The 13,490-nt window shown below is 45.3% G+C and overlaps 1 protein-coding gene across 7 annotated transcripts in view; it reads right to left on the reverse strand.

Moving 5' to 3' along the window:
• Positions 1-13,490, reverse strand: part of DPF3 (double PHD fingers 3) — a 224,303-nt gene that overhangs the window by 93,197 nt on the left and 117,616 nt on the right. For all 7 annotated transcript variants that reach the window (XR_002770878.1, XR_002770877.1, XM_023507637.1 and 4 more), the window contains 2 exons: positions 12,055-12,182; positions 5,749-5,844 (listed from right to left, as the gene is read on the reverse strand). Coding sequence is in view for 5 of the 7 variants with exons in the window: in XM_023507637.1 (XP_023363405.1) it covers positions 5,749-5,844; positions 12,055-12,182 (224 nt within the window). In the remaining 2 variants the exon portion in view is untranslated. The remainder of the gene's footprint in view (positions 1-5,748; positions 5,845-12,054; positions 12,183-13,490) is intronic.

The following is a 13,490-nucleotide window of genomic DNA, read 5'->3' on the forward strand; positions in this document are numbered from 1 at the left end:
GCATTGTTATTACTCCTATTGGCACTTGGTGAACCAAGTTCTGGCCTGTCCCCAGTCACAGGGCCAGCAGCAGGAGCAGGCCCTAGGTCCCCTGCCTCTGCTATGGAAGACTTTGATGCTGACTAAGCAAAAGAAACCAACCTTCTCCCTCACCCCCAGAACCACACACATATCCCACTCTACCCTGCCCCACCTTCCACACATGCCCTGCCAGGAGGGGCCATGACGGCCTTGGTACCACCCACCTTGCCTCACTAGCCTCAGTTGATTGGCTGGCTCAGGAGTAGTCACCTGACCCAAGCTGGGCCAATCACATTCTACCTCCAAGGAACTTGGAATTGGAGAACAGTGACCCTAGTTAGTACAGTCCACTTGAACTGGGGACCCATAAATTCAGGAGCTATGCGGGAGTGTGCATGGAGCCACTGAGAAATCAGTCTTTAGAGAGAAGAATGAAGGAGGGAAAAGTAGAGGCCAGAAGCTGCCTTGACTCCTTACTCTTTCTTAGTCCTAAATCCCTGCCACTTTCCTACCCTTCCTGTGGTTTGGATCTTCAAAGAATGCTCAAATCTGGGGCAGTGGCCCAGCAGCTTTTCACATTCTTTCCAGTTTTGCTCAAGCTAAAAGACCCTTGACTAGGACAGACTCAAGCGGAAAGCTGGTTTTCTTTTCTCTCTCTCTCTTTTTTTTTTTTTTGAGACAGAGTCTCATTCTGTCACCCTGGGTAGAGTGCCATGGTGTCATAGCTCACAGCAACCCCAAACTCTTGGGCTTCAGCAATCTTCTTGCCTAAGCTGGGACTGCAGGCACATGCCACTATGTCTGACTACTTTTTCTATTTATAGTAGAGATGAGGTCTTGTTCTTCCTCAGGCTGGCCTTGAACTCCTGAGCTCAGGCAATCCACTCATGTTGGCGTCCCAGAGTGTCAGGATTGCAAGTATGAGCCACCACACCTACTAGAGAGCATCAGTTATTCTCAAACAGTAACCCAAGCATCCTTGAGGATACCTGAGACCCTTTGGGGGAGGGGACGTACCATGTTTAGAATACTACTAACACAAGATTTGCCTTTTTCACCCTCATTCTGTCACAAGTAAACAACAGAGTTTTCCAGTGGCTACATGACATGTGCTAATGCTATCGTTGGCTGCTTGTATATTCTCAACTTTAAATATGTATTTTTTTTTTATTTCTAATTTAGCAAACATCATTAGTGATATGAGTATCACTGGTCATAATCAGAACAATAGATCTGGGGACTTCTCAATAATTCTTAAGATTGTAAAGATTTCCTGAGACTGAAAAATTTGAAAACCACTGCTCAACACTGTTGCTGTTTAAAGTGTGGTCCTAAAAAAAATAAATATAATAAAAAATAAAGTGCGGTCCTCGGACGGGTAGCCCCCACATCACCAGGAGCTTATTAGCAAGGCGTGTGGCATCAGAATTTGTATTTTAACAAGATCCCTCGGTGCTTTGCCTGCAAAGTTTGAGAAGCCCTGGACTATACCACAGTGCATTAGAAAGTTGTTACTGAGTGATTGATTGATTAACTGATAATACTTACATGAATGACTCACAAGAATTTCACGAATTTTAAAAAGCTTTTATTTCTTGGGCTAAAGTTCTCATAGACACAATTATTAGTTGTTGCATTTGAATTTCTCTCACCCCTCAGGAAATGCCCATTATCAGATTCCGAGAGTTATTCTCTTTGCTTTGCACCCTCCTAATGACATCTAGCCTTCATTAAACACTCAAAACTTACCCATGGAGAAACTAAAGGCCAAAGTACTTATGCAATTTGGCCAAAGTCACAGATGGAGCTGGGATTTGAACTCATAGAGTCTAAGTTCAAATAAGGCAGAGCCTATTCCTGTAATCACTACCCAATCCCTGCCCTCTTCAGAGAGCACACAAAGCACCTGGGGGCCACATCAAAGTGCAGACTCTAATCCTAATTAGTCTAGGATGGAGTCTGGCCTTCTGTGTGCAAGTTCCTACCTAGGTAATACTAATGCTGCAATCCAGAGACCACTCACGAAGGTACCAGGCCTCCGACTGCCTCTCACTTCTAACAGCAAACACTGGGAGTCATTGTTCTCCAGTGCCAGCAGCAGCTCGAGTAGCCACTTTAGAAGTGAGGGAAGACAGCTTAATTGAAGCTATGGGTGAAGCAGCTTCAAACACTTATTCCAAGTACAGAGAGACTCATGTACACCTACATGGCTAACACATTCACAGTGTCCTTCTACAACACAGAGCCACATTCACCTGCCACATGGCCAGGGTCAGGTGGACCCAGAGCTAGCCTAGGCCCCTCATTGTATTCAAGCCTTATCTCAGCTCCCATAAAGCTGACGTGTGCCTTTTCTTTCTCTTTTCTATCATTCACTAGTTCACTCAACAAGTAGGTCATTGGCTACATGCTAGGCACTGGACCAGGCATGACAAATGGGAAAAGCACAGGTCTGTGTTCAAATCCTGGCCTCTTCCTTACCATTAAAAGGTTGAGTGACCTCGAGCAAGTTACTCTACCACTCTGACAGTAATAGCAATATAAGGGAATGAAAAAGAAGTTCTGACCAACATAAATACAATGGGAGCCACACTTGTCCTTTTATTATTGTTGTTGTTTTTTATTTAGACAGAGTCTCACCCTCGGTAGAGTGCCATAATGTCATAGCTCACAGCAACCTCAAATTGTTGGCCTCAAATGATTCTCTTGCCTCAGCCTCCCTAGCAGCTGAGACTACAGGTGCCTGCCATAATGCCCAGCTATTTTTTTGTTTGTTTGTTTCTTTAGCAGGCCCAGGCCAGGATCAAACCCACCAGCCCCAGAGCATATGGCTCAGGCCCTAACCATTGAGCTATGGGCGCCCAGGCACACACTTGTCATTTTAAATTTTCCAGTAGCTACATTTTTAAAGAGAGACAAGTGAGATTAATTTTAATAACATATTTTATATAACCTAATATATATCTGAAGTATTATCATTTAAAAATTTTTCAATTTTAAAATTTAGTCAATATAAAAATTAATGAGATGTTGTATGTTCCTTTTTTCATACTAAGTCTTCAAAATCTGGTATGTATTTTACATTTACAGCACATTTCAATTTGATGTGCCACATGCCACTGACAAGCAGTGGCCACATATGGCCAGTGGCTGCTGTAAAAATGAACAGGATAGAACTCAGGGAGGTAGGAGAAGGTCCCTGGCACAAAGCCATCGTTCTCTGTGTGGAAGCTCTTACTATGAAGAGCCCATCACAATGCCTGGTTTATAGTAAATTCCAGTAAGTATAAATGGCTGCAGTGGCCACTGCTGATGGCAGAGAAGATGCCCAATCCACATTCACTGACCACAAGCTCAATCTTCTAGATTTTGATTAGGAGTGGAGAAGGTGTGAAAGAACCATTTTCTATGCTAGTCAGTTTGGTTGGGTTGAGGGAAGGAACGGGAGAAGGTTTGAAAGTATACAGCTCTTAGAGTTCACAAAAGGCCCAGAAACTCCAAGCTCGAAAGTCTCCTGTAATGATGGAATCAGTTATTATTTTGATGGGTCTAGGCAAGTTCATCAATGACTACAAAAATCATTTGGTGAAAACCTGAGGAGGAACATTATAAAAGAGCAATCAGACTGACAACTCTCACAGCCACTGGTCAATTTTAATACCGCTCAAAGCAGAACAACTGGAAAATATATGCCTCCTGAGGTGATGCAAGACGTACCTACCAGCACCTAGGAAAGACTCTTGCCCCCCCAAGAATATTTATACACAAACACACACATGTCTGCGCACACACACACACACACACGACACATAAATATCCTGAATCTAATCAAGTCTCTAATCAAACTACCAGTTTTCAGGAAATAGAGAGGATAAAGAAAGAAATTAAACACCACCCCTTCACCAAATCCAGATGTCAGAAATTCCACCAGAATACAGCCCAAGCTCTCCAACAAATACACGGCATGAGGAAAAGAAAGTGTGAGGTAAGGTGTAATAAGGAAAGGCATGCTGCGGAATACGAGACTTCACTTTCAAACAAACCGACTATAAGAAGGAATTTTTGAGAAACTAGGGAAACTGGGGAAAAATGATCAGGCACTGGATAGTATATATTAGAATAAGTGTTATTTTTACTAGATATGATAGTGATATCTGTTATAGAGATACACACTGACCTAGGTGCCAGTTAAATGATAAAATGTCTAGCATGGGCTTTCAAATACTCCAGAAAAAAAAAAAATCAAACATATAAACCAACACAAAGTAAGAGAAAAGAATAGGTGGGACTGGAGACTTGAAATACTGATAGCTGACAAAGCTGGACGGGTGCCCACTGTATAAGGGTACACCATCAGATGGCTGCCCTGACCAGCTCCTGCCAACAAGCCAAAGCATCTCAGCTCATGGTGTAGGCAGCACTGGCCTACTTGCATCAGCCACCTGGGAACTTCCTCCCAGCCTGGATACATGGCTGGGAGTGGTGGCTCATGCCTGTAATCCTAGCACTCTGGAAGACCCAGGCAGGAGGATTGCTTGTGCTCAGGAGTTTGAGACCAGTCTGAGCAACAGAGAGACCCCATCTTTACTAAAAATAGAAAAATTAGTCAGTCATGGCAGGCACCTGTAGTCCCAGCTACTTGGGAAGCTGAGGCAGAAGGATCACTTGAACCCAGGAGTTTCAGGTTGCTATGAGGTAGGGTAAGGCCATCACACTCTAGCCCAGGTGACAGAGCAAGACTTTATCTCAAAAAAAAAAAAAAAAAAAAAAAAGTTTAAGGTCCTACCCTGGACCACCTAAATCAGAATTTCGTGGTTTGGGTCCTGGATATCTGCATTTCAATAAACTCTCTTAGTGATACTGTGTGCTAAGGCATGAGAACCACAGAGTACAGAGGCTTGCTGTAATCAACCAACAGGGCACCAAGGACTCTTATGCATGGGAGAGGTAAGGGTCCTGCCTAGAGCTTAAAGGAGCCAGTTCCTCACACCTAAGAGAGTTAATTCTCTAGGTAAAGAGTAACAGTTTACCTCTGGAGGTCCCCTTCCACCTGGTTATTGTCACATGCCCTTGCAGACCCTGAAGATGAACCCAGAAAGCCCCTTTAGGCTTGAATATGAGGATTCTGGAAGTGCTAGCCAGGCTGGGCTCTCTCCCCTCCAGGATCACTCTCATGTTTCTATTCTTCCCACCCTGGATTTCCCCTCTGCCATTGCCCAGGCTCCGACCTCTTCCCCATTCTGGGACCACAAGCTTCCAAAGCTCACACCAAATCACTGGAGAACCATTAGATGTGGCCCCCATGCTTTCCCAGAATGCTCCTACTCTCTTGCCTTCTGTAGCACACCCCAAAAGCAGGTGTCTTGATTCTGTCCTCCTGCGGCAAGAACCCAGGGATAAGGCAGGCAATGTTTGGCCTTCTTTCGTGACTATGTAATGGGCACAACAGACACATTCTCCTTGTCCTGCACCCTCACCCTGAGTCCAGCCCTCAGGCCTCCCCAGACCTCACCATCCCCTCAGGGCACCCTCTGCATCCTCTTCTCCTTGCCAGCTCTAAATTCTTCCAGGCTATGACCTCACTCAGAGCCCTCCTAGAGGTCTCCTCCTGAGTGTTCTCAGAGTAAGATCATGCCTGTGATCTCTATCTGGCTGCAGCGGGGATCAAAAGTGTGCTGGCCCCAGCCTCCCTGGCCTCTTCCCTCCTTCACGGTGCCCCTAACTTACCCGTCCTCTTGTTCTGTTCTTCCGCTTGGGAATATCCTCTTCTAAATCTTCTTCCTCATTCCCTTCTTCTACATTTTCATCATTTTCCAAAACCCTCTGAAATGACAAGAAAATAAAGAGAAGTGAGAAATAAAATGCAAAACAGAAAACCACCATGGACAATTTGGGAGTGTTTTGTTTTGTTGTTGTTTGGTAACAAAGTGAAGATGCTGCTGTCAGTTCGGAAGTTGGGTCGGCAAAATGCTGCCCAGAAATTTGAGCTCCTGGAGGGACCAATGCTCTCCCAAGCCCTTTGGCCCCTTCCAGCCAAGTCCTCCCAGAATGCCATCCTTTTCTGACTCGTTTGCCCATGAAGAGTTCTCTAACAAGAGATTGCTCTGGTTGTACTTTTGTATGTGGGGCCAAGATGTTTTATCAAAACTTCGTTTCTTTCATGTAATGTTTCCTTTTATTCCTTAAGCACCACCTCAGAAATATGAAAATATGTTTCTCCTTTCCCTGCCGTACTGGAACCCTTCCTTGTGTGATGAAAATAAGTAACTCTCTGTTCTTCCGAACAGATTTAATATAATAATCCATTGTGTCATAATAATCCACTGTTGCTTTTTTAAGAAAAATCAATTTTCATTTAGCATGGGACCTGTGATAGAGCTTAAAGATCATGAATTCAAATTCTCATTCTGTCACATTACAACACTGAATCCAATTTCCATTTTATAAGTAAATAAACTGAGGCTGAAAGCAGTTTTGACTGTTTAAGAACATACAGTCAAACCATGACCAAAGTAAGGTTAGGTCCATCAGCTCAGAGTTTCCCACTGCTCAGCCCTTGTGAGTAAGGATTCCCAGATGCATCATGGCATACTCTTCACTCTCTCTAGAGAAGGGGAGGAGGGCCGAGTGCAGTGGTTCACGCCTGTGATCCTAGCAGTTACAGTCTAATGAAAAGAGAATAGATTTAAACAAACAAACAAAAAAAAATATATATATATATATATGCAGGGTTATATATAATCTTATAACTATACATGTCATAAAAAGAGTGACAGACAACTTAAACACTACGAGAGGGAATTAGAAAGGAATTTTACCTAAGCTGAGGGTCAGGGAAGGCTTACCAAAAGATGTGACCTCAAGGAGCTGAGATCTGGAGGACAAGCAAAGACTAGCCTGGTGAATGGGGACAGAGGGAGAGAGGGAAATGTTCTAAGCAGAGAGAACAGCATGGTGCAAACCCTGTGAAGCAGGGAAAAGAACATGGCTCATCCAAGGACCAAAAAGTGGTCAGTGTGACCAAAGCTCAGGCACTTAGAGAGGAATGACCTAAGGCGAATATAGTAAGGTAGGCAGGAAGTAGTACCATGTTACACAAGATAGAACCATCACCATCCTTGTGATAATGGCTCAAAAAATCACAAAAACTATGAAAAGGCTGAGAAGGGAGCATGTACTGCACCAACACCTGATATCACCTTCTCCATTCAAGTGGACTTCAGGTCAATGCCTCTGCCTGTCCTCAAAGCAGGAAGCCTGGGAACAAGTTACCAGCCAGCAATCTTCTGGCACTGCCAGAGACAGAGTGTTCTCCAATCACAAGAGTCAGGATACCGCTAGTCACCCAACCCACCCAAAGAACTCAAAGCAGGTCTATTAGAGCCTTCGCTGGCTTCTCTACTAGGTTTGTGTGGGAAGCAGCTGACAGCGCTTACTTATTTTATGTGTTTCTAGGACAGCATTGCCATCTAACAGAGAATTAGCATTGTTTCTGCTGGACATGACCTCTGTCCAGAGCAAGCTTCTTGGGTTCCTACAGGTGGTAACACTAGCAAAAGTCAAGTAAGACAATGACAAGTCAGATGCTCTGCAGCCTTTGGTGAAAAGACACAATACAGGTACGGTTGCTGCGACTCTTGTTGACGTTCACATAGCCATCTCGCAAATTTTCCATGTCTTGAGGTCATTTAATCATAGTAAGTGCTAAATGCCTCAAATTTAAAGATCATTGCCTCTGACATTTCAGTACAATTTGGACTTCACTCTCATTTTTCACTATAAGGCTATGTATTCTCTGCTATCTGGATTCTGGATGAAAAGAAAGACTGGATTAAGGCAAGTAAGCCCGTCCCCCAGAGTGCCATATGGCCTTAATGTCCAGGAGTAAGCTGACTACTCTTCTCCCTAAGGCTCTATCCTCCCTCTTCCCGTCAGCTTCCCTGTGACCCTAGAATATCTGTCTAGGCCCTGGGCCTCACATGTGACAGCAGCTGCCCCCATGTGTTTGCATTTCCTGTGATATGGCCTTGACCCAGGAAGCCTCTCAATATAACTCAGGAGGAGCCGGGAGTTGCTAACAAGCAAAGCTCGTTTCAGAGCTCAGGAAGCAGAGGGGAGTCCTGTATTAGGAGCAGGGGGGCAGGAGGGGCCCACCTATAGTGTCTGCTGCCCCCCTCCCCACTAACAGACTTGCACTCCCTGTCCAAGAACATTATCTGGAAAATAAATACATTTTAAAATAACATTTCTCCCTGTTACTCTTAAACAGTCTTTATGGGCATGATAACAGTGGTTTGTGGTTGTGTTTGAAAAAAAAAAATCCTTTTTAAAGACGACATTATCTCTGGCCTGGAATACTGCAAAAGTCTCCTGCCTTCCCTCCTTCTGCTGTAAGCCCTGCATCCAATCTCCTCTGCATGCAGCAGCTGGAGAGATCTTTATGAAATATAAATTTACTGTCCTGGTCAAAATATTCCAAATGGCTTCCTTTTTCAGTACACACAAAACCAAAAGCCTCTTCCATTTCCTGTGGGATCTAGGTGTGGTCTGGTGCCTGCTCACCTATCCAAATCCATCATGGACTCTTCTCTCTCCGGTACTGTCCTCTGGCCACGTGGGCCTTCCATCTGTCCTCTTGACACGATGAGCTCTGGTCTATCTTGGACCTGACGTACACTCACAATAATTCCTCTGGGATTCTCACTTTACTGGCTCCTCTCATCCCATACGACTGGGGTTAAATCCCTTGTCTCCCTCAGAACACTACCTAGAACCTGTCCCTCCTCTTGTACTCAATACTGATTGTGCTTCTTATGGCATTTATCCTAAAATGCAATTATTTTATTAGTTTTCATTGTTTTCCGTCTTCATGTCACATTAAAATAGGCATGTAAAGGACAGGTCTCTCTTGGTCTCTGTGTCCCCAGCACCTAGCACAGTGCCCACTTGAAGGAGGCCCTTATTGAACTTTGGTCACATGAGTGAATAAATTAATGAACAAATAAAAAAAATAGTCCATTTACTATGTGTGCATTTTAATAATGTAAAGCAATAAAAACAGGTAAACTCATTGGACTCATGGTCCTGGTTTTGGCTTCCAGCACAGAAGGTAGCAGTCCCAGGCTGTGCACCCAGCAGACATTCAGTTTACACTGCGGGTGATGTTCATGGCCATGAAAGGACAATGATGACCTGTATACTGGCCCAGTGCTGCAAAAGAAGAACTTGAACCTACCTCTAGCTGCAAGGGGAAAGTGTTACATATCCCTACGAGTATCAATGCTCCATTCTATTCATTGATTCTATTAAACTATACAAACTGGGTGGGCAGGGGGAATCTGGCCGGTAATACACAGATAAAAGACCTTGACCACAAAATCTGAAAGTGCAGAAATGGAGGTAACACAATAGTGCATGTGTGTACCCTCGTGTGTAGAAGAAAGCAGTAGGTATCTTAAATGCCAGAGGGGAGAGGAGATCCCTCTGGCCATGGGGGGATCAAGAAAGGTGCACTGGGGCTGCACCTAAAAGATGAGTGGAATGTGTACACGTGGAGATGGAAGAAAAGGCATGCCAGATATAGGGCACAGCATGACCAGGGGCACGGAGGGAAGAAGGCCAAAGAACAGAGGGAGGAAAGGAGTAGTGGAAAATAAGCCTGAAAACTAGGTTAGGAGCAGAGAGGGGAGGCCCAGGAAGGGCACGCTTATCATTTTGGATTTATTTAGTAGGAAACAAAAGTTTTTAGCGCTAGAACAAAAGGTCAGCCAGCAAAGTAGGACATGTCAGCGAGGGGGAGAACTGGGGCAACTCACTGGCATCCACGCAGCACATCTTTATTGCACACCTAGTGTGTGCCAAACAACACCTGGGTGCTTAAAATGTATCAGTGAGCAAAGCAGACAAGGCTTGAGTCCGTAAGGAGTCTACATTCTATTGGAAGAAAACAGATGATGAACAATAACATGCTAAGTACATAATGACAAAGTACAAGATACAGTGATACGAGCAAAGCCAAGCCGAGTAAGGGAGTCGGGAGGGCAGGGCGGGTGTGGCACGGGGTATGGGACGAAGGATAGTGGCAGGGAGCGCCTTGAGAGAAGAGATGAGAGCAAACACTTGACAGAGAGTGAGAGCGAGAGCCTAGAGGGTGCCTGGGGAAGGACGTTCTAGGCAGAGGAAACGCCAGAGCAAAGGCCCGAAAGTGGGGGTATGCCTGGCATGTCCTAAGAACAGCAGAAAGAGGGCAAGGTAGAAGAGGAAGGAACCAAGTCAGGCTGGTGAGAGGGCCTTCACGTTCACTCTGAGACAACAGGGCCTTGGCAGGAACTGACTTAAATTTTAAAGAGATCCCTCTCCTAAAATATATCCAGACAACATAATAATATTTGGCATTAAACTGAGCTATCAAGCCATGCAAAGACATAGAGGAAGCTTAAATGCAATAAAAAGATCAGTGGTGGCCAAAGGTTAGAGAGGAGAAAGATGAACAACAGAGCACTGAGGGTGTTTAGGGCAGCGAAAGCTTCTGTATGAGCCCATAACAATGGGTATCATGCCCCCACACATCTGTACAAACCCAGAGAACATGCAACACCAAGAGTGAGCCCTAACAGAAACTTCAGTATTTGGGTTGTAATGATGTGTCACCATAGGTCTTTGGACTATATCAAACATACCATTCAAGTGAGCCACGTTGACAACGGGGAGCTGTATACATAGGGGGACCCTCTCTTAGGTGTTAGCAAGGGGACCAGTGAGAAGGCAATCATAGCAGTTGGCAAAAGGGGTGAGAGCAGCGTGGACCGGGGCAGCAGCAGATGTGGGATTTACGTCACAGGCATAGTCCACAGGATTCATGATGAACGGATGTTGGATGGGAGAGAAAGACAGGAGTCAAAGCTGGTGCTGAGGCCTCTTAGACAAGTAACAGTGATGGTTAATGAGGATCCTTACCAGGGCTGTAGCTCATGGAAAGCAGAGGAAGGAAAAAATATCAGATATGTTGTGGCAACTAAACAGAAAATCCTTGGCCATTCCTTTTAATACAGGAATAGCAGAGAAGGAGGCCAGATTCACTGTTTTATTCAATGCCTCATTGAGACCTGTGCTGGGTGCATGTGAGGCCCTGAGGATACGGTGATGAACATGACGGCAGAGTCCTTGCCTTGATGGAACTTGCAAAATGGTTGCTAACATATGACGGTATTATCATTAGTAATGCTTATAAATTAACATACTAATTAATTGTTAAATATAAATTGAATATAAAATTAATGAGTATATAATATGTATAACATAAAATATAAAAATTTAATATGTAATATAAATATTTCATTTTAATAATTTAATTCTATTGAATTATTGATGCTATTATTTAATGTTAATATTAATTATTATTATTAGAATACTGTGTGCCAAGCAGTGTATTAGATGATGGCGATTCAAGACAAATAAATAAGGAAAGGTAGGTGCACCCTATGTTATCACGCTGTGTGGTGAGTAGACACTTAGGGACAGAGAAACAACCCCTGTGGGGAGTGTGACAATTGCACGGGCTGAGGAATGAGCAGGCACTGCCAGGGAAGGACGGAGCAGTCTGTGAACCAGAGCCGGGCTGGGCTGTGTAAAGGGAGGTGCAGCTGAGCCAGGCCTCACTGGCCCCCACTGCAGCAGACACCCCACATTTCTAGCCTGCATAATGGGCCAGTCCTTCCATGTGGGCGAGGACTCAAGTCTGTTTCGTTCACCATGTGTCCCCAGGAACCAGCACACACGGTACCTAGTGCTCAGCAGGCTCAGTAAACACATTTTGAATGGTAAATAGGGAGATCAACAGAGAGGAAGATTTGTGGGGAAGAATGATTTCTTCTGGGGGACATGTTAAATCACAAAAGAATTCGTGAGCTTCCTATCAACAGAAACAAGGCCCTTGGAGATGCAGCCCTGGCCCTGGGGAGGAGGATGCAGAGCTGGCGCCAGAGTTCTGGAAACACGACAGTGATGGGGATGCCCCCGCACACACAGGAATACCTGTATCTCCTGGATGCTCTCCTCCTCTCTGGCATCCACCTTCTTCTCTACCCCTTCACCACGGAGCAAGGCCTCCAGCGTGGTGCTCTCTGAGGTGAAGCCATCCTTCTTAAGCGGCAGCTCCACTTCTAAGAACAAAGACAGAAAGGTAGGTGAGGCCACTAAAAGTAGGCGAGATGGTCCTCAAGTGAGGGTTTGTGGGGACCAGAGCTCCCTGGTAGGACTTGAAATGGCCTGTGCTCTCCACTGCCAGTAGAATGGGAACACCGGGGCAAGTGGAGGTTTTCCACCTCCATTTCCTAATCCCAGACACAGATTCAGACCCTGTCTGATTCTCAGAGAAAGTTAAGGCAGAGTAGAAAAGTGCCAGGTGACAGGGGCTCACACAGCCTGAATCACAGTCCTGTTTTTGCCTCCCCAGTCACGTACCATCAGGCAAGGTGTTGAGGAACCTGGAGGTTGTTTCTGCATCTCCAAAGTGGAGTGACAATGCCTAACCCCACAGGTTTTGTGGGGCAGAAATGTGCTCGGCTCACATTAAAGTGTTTTAGAAACTCCCTAGTAGCATGCCAACGTTGGACTCAAACACTCTCCCTCCCTCTATTCCAACTCTTGTCTGGCAACTCTGTGACCTCCTCTCGGCCATGCTGGCTGCCAGCAATGGTTCAGCTCCACGAAGGGCTATTTCAGCCTCAGAGAGACTGCTCTCTTCAGCTCACAGGGAGGTGAAGGCCTTGCAAGCCGAGGGAAAAGGAGGAGCCCAGCAAACACCTACCAGGCCCCAGAGCAGCAGAGCGGCAACAGCAGGGTCCCTGTACCTGGATGATTTTTCTGAAGTTACCAGCAGTTTAATCAGCTACCTAGGGCTTAAGGTCTCCAGGCCAGTTGAGCACTGGCAGCCAGAGCAAGCCCTACCAGTGAGAGACCAGAGAGAGGAGCTGACCCCTCCTCAAAGTATCCAAAATGCCTTACCTGACAGAAAGTTGACTTTTTAAAGTAAAAACAGAAAGCTAAAGTACAGTGATCTAGTCTGATTCACTACAAAATATTTCTCCAGCCTCTCCTCTGATCCTATACCCAACACCTCCCCTCACTGCAATACTCAGACGTGTGGTCCCTTCCAATGCATTTAGAGTAAGAGAGTACAAGAATTATGATGCAGTAGTACCCTAGAAAAAGAGTCAGGGGAAACAAATGGCCTGCTTTTATGGGAGAATTAAGAGTTGAGGGTAAGGACTATAGCAGGGAGTAGAATTAAGGGCTCAAAAATAGCGAAACACCCCAGGAGAGGGGCAGGTGGGGAGCCCTTACCATTGCTATTCCTGGAGGGAAAGAGAGAGTTTACAAGAACCTGTCTAGAGTACCAGCAGAGCCCTTGGGTTGGAGGCGTGGTGCCCAGCCGCAAAGTCCAGAGGCCAGGGAACCAAGGGAACAGA

The sequence above is a fragment of the Otolemur garnettii genome, unplaced genomic scaffold (genome assembly GCF_000181295.1).
Source record: "Otolemur garnettii isolate 467f Iridium unplaced genomic scaffold, OtoGar3 scaffold00196, whole genome shotgun sequence".
Taxonomy (NCBI): domain Eukaryota; kingdom Metazoa; phylum Chordata; class Mammalia; order Primates; family Galagidae; genus Otolemur; species Otolemur garnettii.